We start from the raw sequence: 20,386 nt of genomic DNA, 5'->3' as shown, positions 1-20,386 counted from the left end.
TTGGCTGGGCAGGGACAGAGAGAGAGAGCCTTTGGCTCCACCAGCCCAGTTACCCAGCGGGGCACAGGGAACAAACACACAGCTCCGCCCGCCCAGCCTGCCCTAGCTTGTGTACACAAACATATAAATAAACATAATAGACTATATGTACATATACACACGCTCACATGGCGCATAAATGTGCATTGAAACACTACAGCGTAAACTATTTAAAATATTTTTACTACCGTTATCAAATCATTTGGTTATATCTTCCCAAATGTTTTAACCTGCACATGTTTAAACCTTTAAACCATGCATTTGAAAATAAGACAAGATGTCACTGAGTTATCATTTCAATAAGGCTAAAGTAACCAAAACTAGAAGGAGAGTGTTTATACAAAATAAAATATTAACAAACAAAAAATTTTTACAAGGCAAATAAAATATATTTTACACATAAACAAAAATAAAAATAATCTAAATGTCATTTTTATAACCCTAAAGCATTGGAATAGTTGAACTTGGTTTTTTCTCATCTTCTCTTCCCTCTTTTAAATCTCGGCTACTTTGCATCTCTGGAACTTGGCGCGGAGTATGTTCTGTTATTTTTACACCAGTGCGGCGGTATAGATTTCCAGGTTTCCCAGCCACCTTCTTCCAACCTCCCCCATCTGCCACCATCTGCCTCTATTTAGCATGTACTTTTTTGTGCAATCACATACTCTTGTGAAAAATAACTAACACTCAAATCATCTCCTGGCACAGCGGAGGGCCTTAGCAAAACAAAATCCACCGCCAAATTGTCCTCCATACTTTTTTAAGTGGGATCTATGCCCCCCTCTCCCCCCCTCTCCGCCCCCCCAACCCTCTATCCCTTGTCTTTCATTCCCACCTGACCCACAGTCCTCACTCCTCTGCACTTCATAAATATGTATTGTAGTAAAAACCTGAGAACATAACGTTGGTCATGTTTAAGCATTGGTTAAAGGAAAAAAACGGGTTTGCAATGTGGTAAGTTCAAATGTTTTTTTGTCATTTTTGGGCTCCCGAGTGGAGCAGCGGTCTAAGGCACTGCATCTCAGTGCTTGAGGCGTCACTACAGACCCCCTGGTTCGAATCCAGGCTGTATCACAACCGGCCATGATTGGGAGTCCCATAGGGCGGCGCACATTTGGCCCAGCGTCGTCCGGGTTTGGCCGGTGTAGGCCGTCATTGTAAATAAGAATTTGTTCTTAACTGACTTGCCTAGTTAAATAAAGGTTAAATAAAAGAAAAAAGAAAAAATTCAGAAAGGACACCAAATACTTGTTGAGTTGTAGCATACTGTACATCTACTTTACTGTTGTTAATGACCAGAATATAGCAGTTCATTATTGAACATTACAGTGACTACTTAAAGCTAGAATCTGCAGTACCCCGCCTATGTTTTGGTGAAAAGCTGAGAGATGGGAAAGATGTAACCATTCTAAAATTCATAGACAGAGCTATGGATGCTAGTACCCTCCATTATATAAAAATTACAGTTTTAACTAGGTTTTGAGTATTTGTTTACATTTACATTGTTTACAAACATTGGAGTAAAACAAGTCTATATATGTTGGGTTCCAATGGGGTGACAGTTCATGAGGCATTTATAAGTTGTATTGTTCAAGAATCAATTAGTATATATAATTAATTTATACGTCCAAAAATTGATGTAGCAACTAAGGATTCTAGCTTTAAATAAAGACAGAAGATAAAACCAATCAGCCAATGAGAAATCAGATCAGAACGGTGTTTGATATAACTAGATTCCTCAATTTCAATCTTACAACTTCACACATCCACTTTGTCAGCCTGGCGCCAGGGAAAGTGTCTCCTATAGAGCATGTGAGGGGGTTTACATTATGCTCACTGTGAGAGGCAGTGTGAGTCCCAATGGCGTCATTAGCTATGGGACTCTGCCATTAGGATGATGGAAACCTGCTGCCATAGCTGCAAGCATTATTTGGCAGATGAATCTCAAAGCCTTGGCCATAAATAGGCTACAGTATCTCAATAGACTGGTTGTTGTAGTCGGTTTATGATGTTTAGTTCTAAATCTAAGTGAACTGGGGTAAAAAACAATAATAATTGTAGACCACATACAATTGAGTTGTAATGCTCGGGTGAGTGTTGTACTGTATGTCAGGGGCTTGAAGGGGTGAATATACCGGACAGGTAATGTGGGTTTAGAGGGGACAGTGCTGTACCTCTGGAGCTAGGTACTCCGGCGTTCCACAGAAAGTCTTCATTGTAGCAGCATCTGTGATTCCTTCCTTGCAGAGCCCAAAGTCTGTGATTTTGACGTGTCCGTCTTTGTCTAGCATTAGGTTCTCCAGCTGCAGGGGAACAGGAGAGAGAAAACTACTTTGAAAGCACTCTGAAAGCACTGAAGGCAAAGCCAGTGTGTGGGCAGAACAATGCCACAAGGACAGACAAGCGCTGCAGTGCAACACAGTTAGAAAAACAGGCTTATAAAAGCCCAAGGATGTACTGCAAACTCAACGACACTGACAAACCATACTGTAATGCTGCGCTGCACAAGAGAAGGCAGTCTGTGATTGCCTCAAGTTTCTTTTATAATTTCAAGTACACAATACAATTTACACTCTGCCTCTACTAATGTCTCAGACAGTAAAATGTGTTGTGGAGACACTTCACTTTACAGGTAAGTTGAATAGTCTGACCAGAGTTACGTTTAATAACAAGGAGGAAAGTAAACGAGTCTCCTTCTTGTTCACAGTTCCTAGCAGACGAAGGGAAAGAAACCTCAAGCTCGTCAAGCCGTTCAACCTTTTAATTTTAATGGCAAACGTTTTTTTTCTTTTCATGTTTCTTGGCTCCTTTCAGGCGGGCTCGGTCCAAGGCTGTAAGCGAAACGCTGTGTCATCTTTCACAGTCGAGAGAGTTTTGATGTTTTCCAAAAAGCCCCTCTCTCCCAAAACTGAAAACTCTGGAGCTTTTAATACATTCCCCACATCCCGTGCCACTCGCATAGGATAAAGAGCCACGGGGGGACAACAACAACTTCCCAAATATCTGATTGCTTTCCCGCTCTTTTTGTTTACCTTGAGATCCCGGTACACAATCTTGGCGGAGTGCAGGTAGTCCAGAGCGGAGACTATTTCGGCGCCGTAGAAGCGCGTGCGGTCCTCAGAGAACACCCGCTCTCTCGACAAATGGAAAAACAGCTGCAGGATAAACAGCAGGGACAGGATTGCAATAATTACTGATTTATTGGAGGAAATTAACACAACATAAACTGCCTCCCATCGCCATATTGAGATGATGGATGGTGGGGCTCTCAGAGGACGCCCGGCGAACTTAGACAGCAGCTGGCGCATCATCCCCGGCTCTCCACCGGGTAGCCGGCGCGGCCTGTTAAATCAGCCTTTTAATCAATACACCAATCTTGTTAAAGGCAGTCGGCACCGCTCATGGGCTAACATCCCATTAACGAGGCCGGTGCCCCTTTTCTGCAATCATCTTTTCATTTTTTAAAGAGTGCATGGGAATACCCTCTCCTCCATTCTCTCTCTCTCTCCCTGTCAGGCTCTCTGTCATTTCTCTGACATCCCTCTCCCCCCCTCCTGTCTCCCTGCCCGAGCTCCTCTTGTACAAATTACCCAGGAGGACACGGGGCAGCACATCTTCCATTAATTGTTGAGGGAGGTTTGCATATGGCCGCTGGGGCAGTGCTAACGGCCTGCCTGATCAGCCTGACCAGCCTGACAGGTGGGGAGGAGAGGGGAGGTGGGGGGTAGAGGGGGGCTATGGGTGAGGACAGGTGGGCCTTCATCAGAGCACTGGCAGCTGTGAATGCAGCAGGCAGGTTTGTAAAGAGGAGGGAGGGGGGCAGGCAGACAGATCGGCCCACTAAGGTGAGGGGGTTCTGGGTTGGAGCTGGCTGGACTGACGGAGGGAGCAGGTGATGTTTAGACTGAGGGAATGAACGCAAGATTGCAAAGCATCCCGATTAAAAATGCCGGAAATCGAAATTTTTGCGAATCCAAACTCATTTCAGAATGTCATTTCGGTAATATCACCCATAGGTGTGTTCAAATGGACATAACTGGGAAAAGGTTTGGAATGGTGACAGGTAGAGACCAGTTTGCTGGCAGCGGAAAATATACAACTTTACCAGAGAGAAATACTGTGGGATCTACAGAAGCACTGTATTAGACCATGATACATTCATACAATGCTCACTGGTCAATCTGAATTATTTCAGTATAGAATTATCCTGCAAACTCAAAAGTACAACATTAATCTTACATTCCGCAGACAGGACCTACACAGGACTGACACAGTATGCTGCACACCTCTGTGTGCCAGTGTGTGGGTAACTTTAGAGACAGACAGACAGACAGACAGACAGACAGAGACAGAGAGAGAGAGAGAGAGAGAGAGAGAGAGAGACCAGAGAGAGAGAGAGAGAAGGAGAGAGAGAGGAGAGAGAGACAGAGACAGAGAGAGAGAGAGAGATAGATAGATAGATAGATAGATGATAGATAGATAGATAGATAGATAGATAGATAGATAGATAGATAGATAGATAGATAGATAGATAGATAGATAGATAGATAGATAGATAGATAGATAGATAGATAGATAGATAGATAGATAGATAGATGCACAGGTACCAGTCAGGGCTTACCTCTCCTCCATTCACATATTCCATTACAAAGCACAGGCGGTCTTTAGTCTGGAAGGAATACTTCAAAGACTGAAACAGGAGGAAGAGAAACACAACCATCAGCTCCACAACCTGATGATGGGTTTCACACCTAGCACATATGTATCTTGTTGTTTTTCAGAGAGAAGTACGTTTTCTATCCAGGGAGTGCACAATAAAAAAAATAACAATTGCTCTTTGAGTCTCTTAAGCCTTGATTGCAGATGTGAGAGAAGTGAAACAAGGTGGAACGTTACCGTGATGTCATGTGAACCTTAATTGTTTTGCTGCGTGTGTGTGTGTGTGTTTTTGCTTGTGTGTGTTTTGCAGCGAACAACAGCATCTGGAGTGTCACTGAAATGACCTCTCAGTGGTGTCTTGTCGACAGATGTAGAGCTACACTTGGGCTGTTCATTTATAACAGTTTATCCACTGCATTATAATGAGTCTCTGGAGTTTCAGGTACATATAGGCTCAATGTGCTGCTAACGGCTTTTGTCTATTGTATGCATGGGTACATGTGAGCGTGCATGCCTGTGTGTGTGTGTGTGTTTGTGTGTGTGTGTGTGTGTGTGTGTGTGTATGGTTGGGTACTCACAGTTAGGAAAGGATGCCTGGTGTTTTTTAATACTCTGCTCTCTGTGAGTGTGTGTGCCACTTCATCCTGTGGGTGGAGATAACATAGTGAATGGAACAGTGCTTCTGAGACAGCACAGCATATTAATATAACAGTCATTTCTTTATAGAACGTTATTCAACTTGCTACCAGTTAGGTTTAGTTTGATTAAGTAATTAACATGGAGTGAAACCTACCTTTGCAATAATTACTTCTTTCTTCAAAATCTTCATTGCATAATATTTCCCGTTAGCCTTCTCTCTCACTAGAATCACTTTACCAAAAGTGCCTTTTCCCAGTAGTTTTAAGTAGTCAAAGTCATTCATCGTCTGAAAGAAAACCGTATAACAAGTTAGTGCAGTTGTAATAGTTCTATATAGCAGAATTGTTGTCAGATTTTAGAGGACTGATGGGAAACTTAACACATCATTTAACAGCTCCGCAAAATGATTGTATCCGTGTTTCTGTATCAGTCAATCAGGATATGTCTCCTTTGGTGTGGTCATCCTTTAGTCAGTGGTCCAGGTGCTCGCATTCATGGAGCTAAAGAAGACACTTTGAACCAATGGCTTCTTGCCGCTGAAACACTTAACGACGTGTTGCTTAGAATTTTTATTTTTCTGATCAATCATCCATGTATGTTTATTTCATTTGATCCCTTAGGTCCTCGGGTGGGATGGGATTGGGATGGGGGAAGGGGGGTTTTAACTTCATTTTGAATGTATCTATTCATGTTTGCTGACAATTATTATTACTAAATAAAAAACATTTGATCACAAATGGTCCAGGTGTTTGTCTCTTACCTTCCGTTTATGGTGGCTGGTAGAGGTGTCCATCTCCTCCAGCTCTCCGATGTTGTCTATCTGAGACGTGGGACTGCATTGGATCCTCTCCTCCTCCTGTCTTTGGAGTTTGTCTGCTACTATCTGGATCGCCTCCGTCCACTCATCCCTGTAAAACAGAGCAGAACACACACCTCTAGTTACAGATGCGGTCAAATATATTGGCACCCTTGCACTTTACTATGGCTGGCGATGGAGCAGACTGTTCTGTTTTCTCTTTTCAAAACTGGTTGAATGGCGATTTTTACCCAGTAGGCAGCTGCAACTTAACACATGTGAGATAAATTACACAGTAAACGAGATGACTTGCCTCCAACCAAATAAATTAGAATTTAAAATAATTTAGGCCATGTTTTCACGAAAAATCTTAATGTATGTTTTTTTAAACGTTTTTTTGGGGTCCTGTGAATTTGTAAATCAAACAAATACACGTGTGAACACCAAAAGTGTTTTCAACTTCAACTGATTTTAAAAGAAATAGTGAATCTTGCAAGGGTACCAATATATTTGACCGCAACTGTAGGTCCAGTGTCTTAACAGTCTATAGTCTGGTTAGCCCTGTCAGGAGATGCACACCTGTAAAGTTACATATACAGTATATCAATAGTCTGGAGTATGGATAGCCTCTTTTAACTCATCCCATACAGCACCTGTAACACAGACACAGTAACTAACTTCTGCATGGTAACAGTGATATTTCACAATGAAATGTAGCGACTTGTTTGATGTCTGTGACACCATTATGCATAATCAATGACATTCTGCTAAGTTAAGAATGACCTATAGACAGAGCAATCTATTCATTACACCTTTACAATGGGGGAAACCTGGGACTTTCAACAAAGGCTAATCTATGCAATCATCTATGTAATCATCAATGATCAGTCACTTTAAAACAAAACAAATGTTCACAAATTAGTTTATGTGAATGGGAACTACTGCGTGTTTGCAAATGGCTTTACCCCCCATTGGGTTTTCATTTGTTGTGCTGTACAACATCTGTTGCATAAAAAGAGTGATGCATTTAGATTTGTGAGCACGTGTGTATTTAATGATGATGAATATATCTGTGTGGTTTGTGCTTCCCTCTGGGCTGTACTGCTGCTACATAAACATTCCACAGGAGGGGATCGTTGGCATTTGGAAACTTTCATTTCCAGTACGTTAATCTCTCGTGGACCGATTCTCGTGGAGAAATGAAACGGTGAGAATCTGTCAAGGCTCACGTAGAATTATATGATTACGAGCAGCAGTAGTTCCTGCTTTTGGGTTTTCATCATTTATTATTTAGATGAATCAGGATTGGGGAGAAGGCAGTGCTTAAACCTATGCTGTGATTTTCAAGCCCGTGTGCGGATGATAAACAGTTTCCACTAGATTCCACAGCCACAGTCAAAATTGGCTATATCTTAAAAATTCATGAAAACAAACATTTCCTTTTGGGCCATGATAAACACAGGTGAAATTAGCAGAAGGGTGGGGTTTGAACTAGAGTTTCCGTTTGCGAGGGAGGAGACTTCGCTTCCTTCCTTTGCACAAAGGTAATCACAATTGTTAATGGCATTCCCCCCAGAAGTAAAACAGGAAATTTAGCACATGTGGTAACGTGATAATACAAACAGAACATTTGACTCACAAAGTAGCATCCGTGTGGGGTTTTTTGTTCCATGTTTTGTTTTGACTTTGAGAGGCCCATATGTTACAATGAGGGATTGAACAACATGCAAATCCATAGCTACACAAAAGGACTCTTTCTGAACACCTTTTCCCAGCTTCACTCAGGTGTCTGAATATATCGGATGTGACTCCAAACAAGGGCAAACAAGTTGTGTTCCATTTGAACAATCAAACGGCAGTGTACACATAAAAAGCAACAGGAATCCTCTCAAGGTCGTGCAGATGAATGCGAGCCGAGCCATCTCTCCCTACCCCCTACGTTTTTTTTTAACGTATAATGAGAATTTTTCGCTAATGAGAGATAATGGGCCTGACTACAGTCGGGCGGCGTGCCAGCTGGTGCCTCCCCTCTCCTCACTCGTGGGCCTGCTGATGCTGGGCCCGTGCCAGGTGGGTACAGTACAGTACAAGCTGCTGCCAGCCAGCCAGAAACACAGAAACTAAGGTTTAAGACAGGATCTGGAAAATACGTTTAACCTTTCCTCTTAACCGCTGGCTGCACTTCCCCTCAACCCCCTGGCCTGTCTAGTGAGGCTGCAGCTCGAACTCGAATTCTCTTCACTTCTTGAGCAGAAAGTAGAGTTTAAGACCATAACATCTGCCAGTGCTACTTCCTCTACCCAGCTCTGCTCCGTAGCTCGCTCTCACAGGTCGCTGCCTGCAGTTGCCTGTTCCCCAGAGACAGAAGAGAGGAGAGGATTGTCTGTGTGTGTGCCAACTGTGAACAGGCACAGCTTATTATCTTAAGTCTTATGGGCAAACACTGTTCTTTCTGGAGAGAGATAAACATCTCCATTTCCTAGAAGAGGAGCAGCTGGAGAATTTATGCCAGTGCTACTATACTTGAAAGGTCTCTTTTCCAGCCTACAAACCCTCCACACCCCACTCTGCTGATCACCTGGTTGGTTTTACTGGAACGGAGCGTGTATGCTATCTGTGTTTTCTATCCATCTTGTTAAATGACACACTGCTCTAATTTCAAATGGATTTGAAACTGAGGACAAATATGTTTGTCGTAGAAAACGTTATCTCTGGAATACCATTTAGTATAAAGTCATTTCATAGTCATTTTATAGGCCAGGGATGGGCAACTGGCGGCCCGCCCCCGCGGATCAATTTCCTTTTTGGGAGGGGGGAACTCAGTCGGGGTCTCAATTTAATGTTGAGAGTTAGAATAGTAGAATACACAAGGTGAAATTTCAAACATTGGTTGTGCATCAGCAGTTTTTCTCTTGTTATGTCAGTCACTGTTGGTCACTCAATTATCCCATGTCAGCTAAACATTTTTTGATTTGTAAGTTAGTCTAGCCAGCTATCTAAACTTGTAGTAATCATGGTCAAATTACCGACCGGGGGGCCCCATTGATTTTGTTAGTCAGTCTCATTCAGATATCATATAAAAAAAACTGCAAACATTTCTCTCCACCCTATGCCAAAATGTGTAGAATTGCAGGTAATTAACCTTTTAAAAAATTATATCCGCTGTCAAGAGGGCCAAAAGGCTAGGGCCAAAAGGCTAGGGCCAAAAGGCTAGGGCCAAAAGGCTAGGGCCGACTGACTGCATGTGTAGATATGGATGTGGGTACGCACCACCCGCGAGCCACTGCTCATGATGAGTTCATATTTTTTGTGGCCCCACCCCCATCAAAGTTGCCCATCCCTCTTACAGATTATCATAGTAAATCATAATTTAAATTTAATTAATTTAAATGGAACTAGTGAACAATTTATCTCAGTTTCACATGACCTCCTGGCTTGAGAGCTACACTATGACTTTTCATGGATGCACTATTTTCATAATGTACTGTTTTCATAGATGTACTGTTTTCATAGATGTACTGTTTTCATAGATGTACTGTGTAGAGGAAAAGCAGTCAGTTGGCCATAGATGAGCAGACTAAGAGGTGAGCCTACCTTTCCTCTGGCGTGTCCACATGGAAGGTCCTCTCGATGACGGTGGTCCATTGTAGACATCTGATGATGAATGTGTTGGGCTTTGGTCGTTCTGTCTTCATCAGTTGGCATTCTGAGACAGAGAGAAGACTGATGTGAATATTCAGATTTACTAGATGTCAAATCTTGTGTCTGAGGTTCAGTTGCTGATAGGGCTGGGAATTGCCAGGGACCTCACGATACGATATTATCACGATACTTAGGTGCCGATACGATATGCATTGCGATTCCCACAATTCTCAATGTATTGCAATTCGATACTGCGATCTTATTGCGATTTGATGTTCCAAACATATTGCTCACTATAGTGTCTGCTGCAGAGGAACAAGAGAGAGCCATGAGAAAAATAGTTTTGATCAGTCGTGGAAATAAAAGTGCTAAAAACATGTTGGCTCACTATTTTTTTTAAAGATGGAAAACAAGCTATAGGATGACAAATACAGGAGTTTTGGTGTAGGTTCAGCCGACTACCGCTAGCTAACGCTACCCACAGTAGCAAAAAATAAAATAACAATATTTTACAAATCGATACTTGGAGTCAAATATCGATATAATATCACCCAAAAATAATATTGCAATATGCAACTGTATAGATTTTTCCCCAATCACTAATTGCTGTTGATACTAGTTGATTGTGATGAAAGAGTAGGTTAGCTTTGCTATTGGGTATGTACATACACTGAGAATACCAAACATTAAGAACACCTTCTTAATATTGAGTTGCACCCCCCCTTTTGCCCTCAGAACAGCCTCAATTCTTCAGGGCATGGACTCTACAAGGTGTCGAAAGCGTTCCACAGGGATGCTGGGTCATGTTGACTCCAATGCTTCCCAGAGTTGTGTCAAGTTGGCTGGATGTCCTTTGGGTGGTGGACCATTCTTGATACACACGGGAAACTGTTGAGTGTGAAAAACCCAGCAGCGTTGCAGTTCTTGACACAAACCAGTGCGCCTGGCACCTACTAACATACCCCGTTCAAAAGGCACTTAAATCTTTTGTCTTGCCCATTCACCCTCTGAATGGCATACAGTTGAAGTCGGAAGTTTACATACACCTTAGCTAAATACATTTAAACTCAGTTTTTCACAATTCCTGACATTTAATCTTAGTAATAATTCCCTGTCTTAGGTCAGTTAGGATCACCACTTTATTTTAAGAATGTGAAATGATCTAAGTGGGTCAGAAGTTTACATACACTCAATTAGTATTTGGTAGTATTGCCTTTAAATTGTTTAACTTGTGTCAAACGTTTCGGTAGCCTTCCACAAGCTTCCCACAATATGTTGGGTGAATTTTGGCCCATTCCTCCTGACAGAGCTGGTGTAACTGAGTCAAGTTTGTAGGCCTCCTTGCTCGCACACGCTTTTTCAGTTCTGCCCACACATTTTCTATAGGATTGAGGTCAGGGCTTTGTGATGGCCACTCCAATACCTTGACTTTGTTGTCCTTAAGCCATTTTGCCACAACTTTGGAAGTATGCTTGTGGTCATTGTCCATTTGGAAGACCCATTTGCGACCAAGCTTTAACTTCCTGACTGATGTCTTGAGATGTTGCTTCAATATATCCACATAATTTTCCTTCCTTATGATGCCATCTATTTTGTGAAGTGCACCAGTCCCTCTTGCAGCAAAGCACCACCACAGCATGATGCTGCCACCCCCGTGCTTCACGGTTGGGATGGTGTTCTTCGGCTTGCAAGCTCCCCCTTTTCCTCCAAACATTACAATTGTCATTATGGCCAAACAGTTCTATTTTTGTTTCATCAGACCAGAGGATATTTCTCCAAAAAGTAAGATCTTTGTCTCCATGTGCAGTTGCAAACCGTAGTCTGGCTTTTTTATGGCGGTTTTGGAGCAGTGGCTTCTTGCTTGCTGAGCGGCCTTTCAGGTTATGTCGATATAGGACTCATTTTACTGTGGATATAGATACGTTTCCTCCAGCATCTTCACAAGGTCCTTTGCTGTTGTTCTGGGATTGATTTGCACTTTTCGCACCAAAGTACATTAATCTCTAGGAGACAGAACACGTCTCCTTCCTGAGCGGTATGACGGCTGCGTGGTCCCATGGTGTTTATACTTGCGTACTATTGTTTGTACAGATGAACGTGGTACCTTCAGGCGTTTGGAAATTGCTCCCAAGGATGAACCAGACTTGTGGAGGTCTACAATGTTTTTTCTGAGGTCTTGGCTGATTTCTTTTGATTTTCCCATGATATCAAGCAAAGAGGCACTGAGTTTGAAGGTAGGCCTTGAAATACATTCACAGGTACACCTCCAATTGACTCAAATGATGTCAATTAGCCTATCAGAAGCTTCTAAACCCATGACATCATTTTCTGGAATTTTCCAAGCTGTTTAAAGGCACAGTCAACTTAGTGTATGTAAACTTCTGACCCACTGGAATTGTGAGACAGTGAATTATAAGTGAAACAATCTGTCTGTAAACAATTGTTGGAAAAATTACTTGTGTCATGCACAAAGTAGATGTCCTAACCGACTTGCCAAAACTATAGTTCGTTAACAAGAAATGTGTGGAGTGGTTGAAAAACGAGTTTCAATGACTCCAACCTAAGTGTATGTAAACTTCCGACTTCAACTGTACATTCACAATCCATGTCTCAATTGTCTCAAGGCTTAAAAATCCTTCTTTAACCGGTCTCCTCCCCTTCATCTACACTGATTGAAGTGGATTTAACAAGTGACATCAATAAGGGATCATAGCTTTCACCTGGATTCACCTGGTCAGTCTATGTCATGGAAAGAGCAGGTGTTCTTAATGGTTTGTACACTCAGTGTAGATGCACTGTACTGCAGCAAACACAACACTTCACACCAAGTTAAAGCTGTCTCATTCCATCCAGGAACACACACAGCCAGATGGGGCTTTAAGCCAACTGTGGAAAAGTTTTGCAGTGTGCTCCATTGTCACCGCTACAGCAGCTATTGGGGACAATGTTCAGTCAGACGACAGCTGAAACAGAGTGTTGAGCCTGTACGTGCCAGTAGGTAATGACTTCCCTCCCTCAGTTGGCCCCATCTCCGCCGCCACCAAACGGCAGGACGGCCTAAATATAGGCGGGAAGGTTAATGACGACACGGCTAAGGTCGCAGACGCACTGTACCTCTTTCTACCTGCCCTGCTAATAAAATGGAGTCTCCCACCGTGCGCAGAGAAAACAAGGTCATGATGGAGTTCCAGTACGTATTAGCACTGGACACAACATAGTAAATTCAGAGGGAATACAGACAGAGGAGAGTGGACAGGATTATTTGTTTTGCTTCAGCTAAACATACTAGGAGAGAGCTCCAGCAACTGTACTGCCTTCAATCAATAGGCATTTATATTGGAGTGTTACTGTAATCTGCATTCAGATTAATTTCCCTATTCTGAACTGCCTGATGGGATAGGGTCACCACCTACACTACTGTCACTATTAGTTAATCAGTTTGCATCCTTGTTATTTAACATTCTATCCTCATTTGAACTCTCCACGTATTCATGTATTTCAATTTACCAACCTATATCGAAATATAATTAACAAATGGTATATATTGGAAACATGGGGCTCTGGTGAAGGGAAATATTCATCAGGTACCATAGCATCGTTTCTCAGTAATTAGGTGAGTTATTTAAATTTTACATTTTAGTCATTTAGCAGACGCTCTTATCCAGAGCGACTTACAGTTAGTGAGTGCATACATTTTTCATACTGGCCCCCCGTGGGAATTGAACCCACAACCCTGGCGTTGCATGCGCCATGCTCTACCAACTGAGCTACAGGAGGCCCAGAACACGTCTCCTTCCAGTAATCTGAGATGTAATGAGTGTTTAACATTAGACGGTAGCCTGTTGGTTAGGCAGGCAGGCATTGTCCCAGGCTCTGTCTGTCTGTCAGTGACAGTTTCTCTCTCCATGCTTGGGACGGACGGACAGACAGGCAGGCAGGCAGGGCTGCACCATTCCATTTCACTGGCCCATTTGACTACAGCAGCCAGCCTCCCAGCACCACCTGGCCTCCCAGCTTTGGGCAACAGATGTGGCAATACTGTAGTGCTGCCAAGCCAGCCGGGTCCGGATGTATGGCCACCCTCTCTCCCCCAGCCTTTAGATTAAAACCTGGCCGCGCTAGCTTCCTGACGGATGGAGAGAGAGAGCGAGAGAGAGCAAGAGGGGAGAGAGAGAGAGAGAGAGAGGGTGAGAGAGAGAGAGAGAGAGAGAGAGAGAGAGAGAGAGAGAGAGAGAGAGAGAGAGAGAGAGAGGGCGAGAGAGAGGGAGAGAGAGAGAGAGAGAGAGAGAGAGAGAGAGAGAGAGAGAGAGAGAGAGAGAGAGAGAGAGAGAGAGAGAGAGAGAGAGAGAGAGAGAGAGAGAGAGAGAGAGAGAAAGCTCCATGTGTCAGAGTGGTAACACAGCAAGGCCGGATGGATTGATGGATGGACCCACCTTCTTAAACTGTCCTTTCTTTCCCCTAGAAAAACTACCCAGCAGCCAATCCTAAGGCAAATCTGAGACCATTGTCAGTTCTGTTGCGTGTTGGGACAATAGGAAACTGTTATATTTGTTTCATGCCCATGTAATTCCTGTGGCCTTCGTTGTAGGAACTGTGCCAAGGAGTCAAATGTTTCCACCAGCTTAGTGGCTATCAGCTTATGTCTAGTTGTTTTGGTAAACAGCTGAGGGATGGGGCTGGAGAAATGTAACCACTCTCAAATTCATACACAGAGATATGGATGCAAGGATTTACTATCCATGTGATCTAAATTATACTTTTAACAATGTTTGAGGCTTTGAGGTGGGGTAAAACAAGCTTATATTTTGATGGCATTTATAATTTATCTTCTTCAAGAATCAATGGGTATACATGTATATCATTAATTTAAAAGTAAAACAATTGATGTACCAATCTCAGATTGCCCCTTTAAGTATATGTCTCCCTTGGGAAAGAGGTCTCATGACCTCAATGGTATTCCTAGTTAAATAGAGGTTAAATGTGTTTAAAATCTGCAAAATTATCTAGGCCTACTTATCACTGTGGCATATTATTAATTTAGATTAATTGACGTGCTAGAAGCCAGCACAGTGAATGACTCACTTGCAACAGAAAAGTTATTAAGGGGATAGGGTAGGTCTGCGTCCTGTGGCTTCTCTTTGTAACCTATGAACGAGCCGTCCGTTTTCAGCAGAAAGTAGCGTGGTCTCCAGTTCTTGATATATTCTCCTGTAGAAAGAGAGAAATAGAGAGAGAGTTTCTTTGTTAGTGCATGAAATCTGCCAGTCCATAGATTCAAAAACAATAACGTCTGCACTCATAATGCAGTTACAACCACTTATTACATTTTTTTAATGGTTTTATGAAACAGGTTTAAAAAGTTGTTGGCTCTTTGAGCTCTATGCGCATTTTTTTTTTGTGCAGACATTATTGTTTTTGCATTACATTTACATTTAGCAGACGCTCTTATCCAGAGCGACTTACAAATAGGTGCATTCACCTTATAGCCAGTGGGATCACCACTTTACAATGTTTTTTTTTTTTTTTTTTTTTTTTTTTTTGGGGTTGGGGTTTGGGTTGGGGTAAGGGGGGGGTAGAAGGATTACTTTATCCTATCCCAGGTATTCCTTAAAGAGGTGGCATTAAAGTGCAGTAACACAGCTTACCCCTATAATCAGTATCTTTCTAAAGTGGCTACTGTTTCAATATCCATTCAGACCAATATCTTTTAGACACTCATCATATCGCTTTGCCTTGTTTTGGGTTAACATGATCAAAATGACAAAAACATGTTTACGATCTCAGTGCTGAAATCACTCCCCAACCATCATCTGCCTCATTTTGGGTTAGCCAGGTGGTTGGGTGGGAATGGGGACCCTTATTCTCCTGCCCCGGGATTTAGGCTAGCCCTGTAGAGAGGGCCGCAGCATGGGAGGTCAGATCTCCATCAGGGGGCCAGAGCGGACACCTTTAACCCTCCCGGGCAGCAGCAGCAAAAAAACAACATCTGTTGAGCAGCTGGTCATCCCGCATTACCAAACAACACTTCTGGTGCAACAGCCTGCTCCATCTAATAACCAACAGCAGGATTACAAGGGTGTCAACATCTCACATCTCAGCACACAGCGCTACATTATACGCACAGCACCAGGTTCAAAACAGGATACTGGAGAGCATAGGCAGCACATCTGCTTTTTTAACACACACCGAGTGTACAAAACATTAAGTACACCTGCTCTTTTTCCATGACATAGACTGACCAGGTGAATTCAGGTGAAAGCTATGATCCCTTATTGATGTCACTTGTTAAATTCACTTCAATCAGTGTAGATGAAGGGGAGGATACAGGTTAAATAAGGATTTTTAAGCCTTGAGACAATTGAGACATGGATTGTGTATGTGTGCCATTTAGAGGGTGAATGGGCAAGACAAAACACTTAAGTGCCTTTGAATTGTGTATGGTAGTAGGTGCCAGGCGCACCGGTTTGTGTCAAGAGCTGCAACGCTGCTTGGTTTTTCACGCTCAACAGTTTCCCGTGTGTATCAAGAATGGTCCACCACCCAAAGGACATCCAGCCAACTTGACACAACTGTGGGAAGCATTGGAGTCAACATAGGCCAGCATCCCTGTGGAACGCTTTCGACACCTTGTAGAGTCCATGCCCCGATGAATTGAGGCTGTTCTGAGGGCAAAGAGTGGGGGGGGCACTCAATATTCAGAAGGTGTTACTAATGTTTGGTATACTCAGTGTATTGTTCTGTAGTATAACAACTACTGTGTAAGGTGCATACTAGAAGCTATGATAACTGTTAATGGAAGAAGTTTGGAGTTTGACTTGAGAGGGAAGGTACTACACTGCTGTCTGCGAAGATAGAAGTCATAGCACTTGACTAGAGTTTAAAAAAAGTAGCAAACATTCGTATGCATGTGTGCTTCTTCTTGTTAATCTATTTTGGTGATATTTTCAATTTTACAATAGATCTTTACTGTAGGCAAGAGGATTGAAAATGTCAATGAGACCGACAGTCAACCAACGATCTAAAAATTACCTTTCTTTAGTCCTTCCACTTCCACATTTAATACTAACATCACCATTATGTTCAATATTCAGTTCCATTTAGTTTCAGCATCAGGCCATTTCTGCTCCTGCCTCATTCGTGCGGATGGACACACTGAAATCCTCTATAATGGACGAGACGTGAAAATCCTTAAAACGTGCACTTTGTTTTTTAACTCCTGGTAATTAACCCACCATCCCGACGGCTTACACGCACGCCTCTGTGACAGCTCTGATCACTTCTTTTTTTTTTACACCGGGAGGAGAAAATAAACAACATGTTCTATTTGTAACATCCACTTAAAGCATAATGACAGCAGCTTTTCTTAATTAACACATCAGAGAAAAACACCTGCTCATGTTAATTCGAGGAGACGGAGGTCTTTGCCGGTATGCCTCTGTGAGGCTGGGGTCTGTGGGAGGGGAGGAGGGGAGGAGGCGAGGACGGGAGGGAGGGAGGGAGGGAGGGAGGGAGGGGAGGAGAGGAGAGCAGCTGAACGCAACGCAGTACGCCGTGGGGACAGGAGCCACCATAGGTAGCAAGGTCTCTCCTCCGACTCGCTCACACAGCCCGTCACAGGATCTCACCACTAACACTTGGTAGATAAATAAATTAGGCCTATAAATTATTCCTGATCAAAACAAGACATAAACGTAAGTATAGATATTTGCTACCAGACGGAAGAGTGGGCGTGACACAATTAATTGCATGAAGTCACTGAGGAAGATATCTAGGTTTTGAATTAATCAAACGTACTGGATTTAAGCCAGAAGGTCACAGAGTGTTAAGACAGACAGAGTGGTCTTTAATGAATGCTACAAATAGGTGTCCCACCAGATTGCGTTTAGTGTGTGAGTGTAGCTGTATTTGATCAATGCAATATTCAGTCTGTGGTGCTGGGTTTACAGTGAGGCAAATGGTCCAATGTCCTGGACTGAGGGTTAACCCAAACTGGGAACCAAACTACGTAGAGGGGTAGCCAGAGGTGGAACAGAAGGGGATGGACAGTTACACCCACATATAGTTCCAACTCTCAGTCTCAACTGATCCAATAGTGTTCCATCAAACTCGCAACGCTGGCCCTGGTCACAATGACTCTGCTAGCTCAAATTCTGAACATCTTAAATTGGCTGCTGTAGGCAGATACTCCATGTTATATTTTGGGCAGATTGAGAAAATTTCCTGCATTCAACACAAGTTTGTGTAAGAAAAAATACAGTTTTTTTGCAGTCCGATGCAAACAGTTGAAATTAAAATTCAGCTCAGCCACCCACAGAATCAGTTCTGAGAGAGACTGTTCCAACAGATCCAATTGCACAATTAAAGCAACATACTGTACGCCACTCAATTACAAGACCAGATTAATTGTTCATTTGTCAGTGGACTGAGACAGGCAGGTGGCTGTATGAATCTGGGAATGGACTTCGATGGGCCACTTCCACCGACAGATGAGCTCTTCACCAAAAAACTTTCAGCGGCCCAACACCGTCACAGCTCCTGAGACCGTTCTAAGAACTCACACCTCCATCTTCTTGTTCATTTGACGCAATCAGGTTTTTAGTTTTGAGAATAAAAAAAACACAGCCCATTTGTTAATCAGCCCAAACAAGGATTTCATTTAATGCTTTGGCCGGAGCCGGCCTGATTTGCAGATGGGCTTGTGACGGGAGCCCTGGGACAGGCGGGCTGCCACGTTCCAGCACACAGGGCTGGGCGCTCCAAACCTCCAACCAGCTTGTCTGGGCACCGCCAGAGACAGAGACAGCCGCTCCTGCTAACGCCGCCCCAGCCCCCAGCCCTCAGCCCTCAGCCCAGGCACCGACATGGGCACACAGACGTGGGCAGCACCAGACCTGGCCAGAGGAAGAGAGGGATGGATGGAAGGAGAGAGAGAGAGATGGAGAGAGAGAGATGAAGAGAGGGAGGATAGAGAGAGAGAAATCTGTCTGTACCTGGATCTGCTGTTTCTCCTCACCATGTAGGTTGTGTACCATGGCAGCTTGCTGAGGGAGAACGGCTGGACCCACTTTGTCAATTTGGCCAAGCTGACAGGAGAGGAGGCTCTCTGACATTAGTACAAAAGTACCTAATGTTAACTTATTTTTACACTGTTTAACTGGGAATGGAGACACTAATAAATATATGAACAAATGATCCATAATTTAGCTTCCAGTTTACAGTTGTAAAATCAGGATTATAAAATCCGGATTATGCCTCTACTGCCATTCATTCCAATTAGACTGGTTTGAATTTCTCCCTGACCACAATGGCTGCCATTTGGCTGCCAGAATAAGGGTGACAAAATCAATGGAGGCCAGAGAAGTCAAGGGGTGATCCTTTAGTGATGCAAATCTGCAGGGATTTGCTGTATTTTCTACCTGAATTGCCAAGAAAGACTTGTTGATCCCCTTAGAGATGACGGTCGTGTCCCCAGTTAAGACACCCAGACACAACAAGGTGGTCTGAGCTCTGATCCTCTGGCATGCCTAGCTAGCTGGGAGTAAACAGTGGGCTACCTCCTGCGTGGACAGATTCCCCTACCATCAACCTGGGATGCCCAGGTAATCCACACAGGGTAAAGGCAGGGGTAGGGAGGAGGGTGCGTCCTTTACTCTACTACGTGTGAAAATGAATAAGTGAAGTGAAGTGAAAGGAGGAGGGCACTAAAACTAAAATGGCCATTAAGAAGAGATCCTGTTTACTGTTCAGTTCTTCAAGACCATGGAAGACATTCTCTCTTTTTATTTAGTTCAGACTCAGTGTGTGTGTGTGTGTGTGTGTGTGTGTGTGTGTGTGTGTGTGTGTGTGTGTGTGTGTGTGTGTGTGTGTGTGTGTGTGTGTGTGAGTGTGAGTGTGAGTGTGAGTGAGTGTGTGTGTGTGTGTGTGTGTGTGTGTGTGTGTGTGTGTGTGTGTGTGTGTGTGTGAGTGTGAGTGAGTGTGCGTGAGTGTGTGTGTGTGTGTGTGTGTGTGAGTGTGAGTGAGTGTGAATGTGCGTGAGTGTGTGTGTGTGTGTGTGTGTGTGTGTGTGTGTGTGTGTGAGTGTGAGTGTGAGTGTGAGTGTGAGTGTGAGTGTGAGTGTGAGTGAGTGTGAGTGAGTGTGTGAGTGTGTGTGTGTGTGTGTGTGTGTGTGTGTGTGTGTGTGTGTGTGTGTGTGTGTGTGTGTGTGTACTGTGTTCCCATGCCCCCTGCCATAGGCCTGTGACCGGGCAGTAACCCCAGGCACAGCTGCTCCAACCCAGAGGCTCTCAGACATCTTATGTGAAATCCAGGGCTGGCTCAAGCCAATCCACTCACAGTGTATTAGTGTCATTACCAGGCTGCCCAGAAGGGAGGGATGGCCAGAAGACTACTTGGCTTCTGGGAATGGACGCAGGGGAGGTGGCTGGTGACAGTGGTAGTACAGGAGTGAAAGCCAGACTGACTCTGTATGCCCTATGTTTTACTCTTCCTCTTCCTGTTTTACTCTTTACTCTTCCTCCCACAGTGAACTACAGTGAATGATCAGAAGAACACTAATAGTCCCAGTCGGTATTAGATAGAACGTTGCTGCCCTGCCCACCTGTGGGGAAAACA

The 20,386-nt window shown here is 43.5% G+C and overlaps 1 protein-coding gene across 1 annotated transcript in view; it reads right to left on the bottom strand.

The window, feature by feature from the left end:
• The window catches only part of akt3a (v-akt murine thymoma viral oncogene homolog 3a), a 126,658-nt gene that overhangs the window by 8,434 nt on the left and 97,838 nt on the right, over positions 1-20,386 (bottom strand). Inside the window, exons 2-9 of the mRNA XM_041859009.2 lie at positions 14,858-14,983; positions 9,728-9,839; positions 6,098-6,245; positions 5,492-5,623; positions 5,277-5,342; positions 4,661-4,729; positions 3,072-3,194; positions 2,214-2,342 (exon numbers count right to left, since the gene is read on the bottom strand). Coding sequence (XP_041714943.1) covers positions 2,214-2,342; positions 3,072-3,194; positions 4,661-4,729; positions 5,277-5,342; positions 5,492-5,623; positions 6,098-6,245; positions 9,728-9,839; positions 14,858-14,983 — 905 coding nt within the window. The remainder of the gene's footprint in view (positions 1-2,213; positions 2,343-3,071; positions 3,195-4,660; positions 4,730-5,276; positions 5,343-5,491; positions 5,624-6,097; positions 6,246-9,727; positions 9,840-14,857; positions 14,984-20,386) is intronic.

Source organism: Coregonus clupeaformis, chromosome 31, assembly GCF_020615455.1.
Source record: "Coregonus clupeaformis isolate EN_2021a chromosome 31, ASM2061545v1, whole genome shotgun sequence".
Taxonomy (NCBI): domain Eukaryota; kingdom Metazoa; phylum Chordata; class Actinopteri; order Salmoniformes; family Salmonidae; genus Coregonus; species Coregonus clupeaformis.
This window is presented reverse-complemented; position numbering and strand designations above follow the sequence as displayed.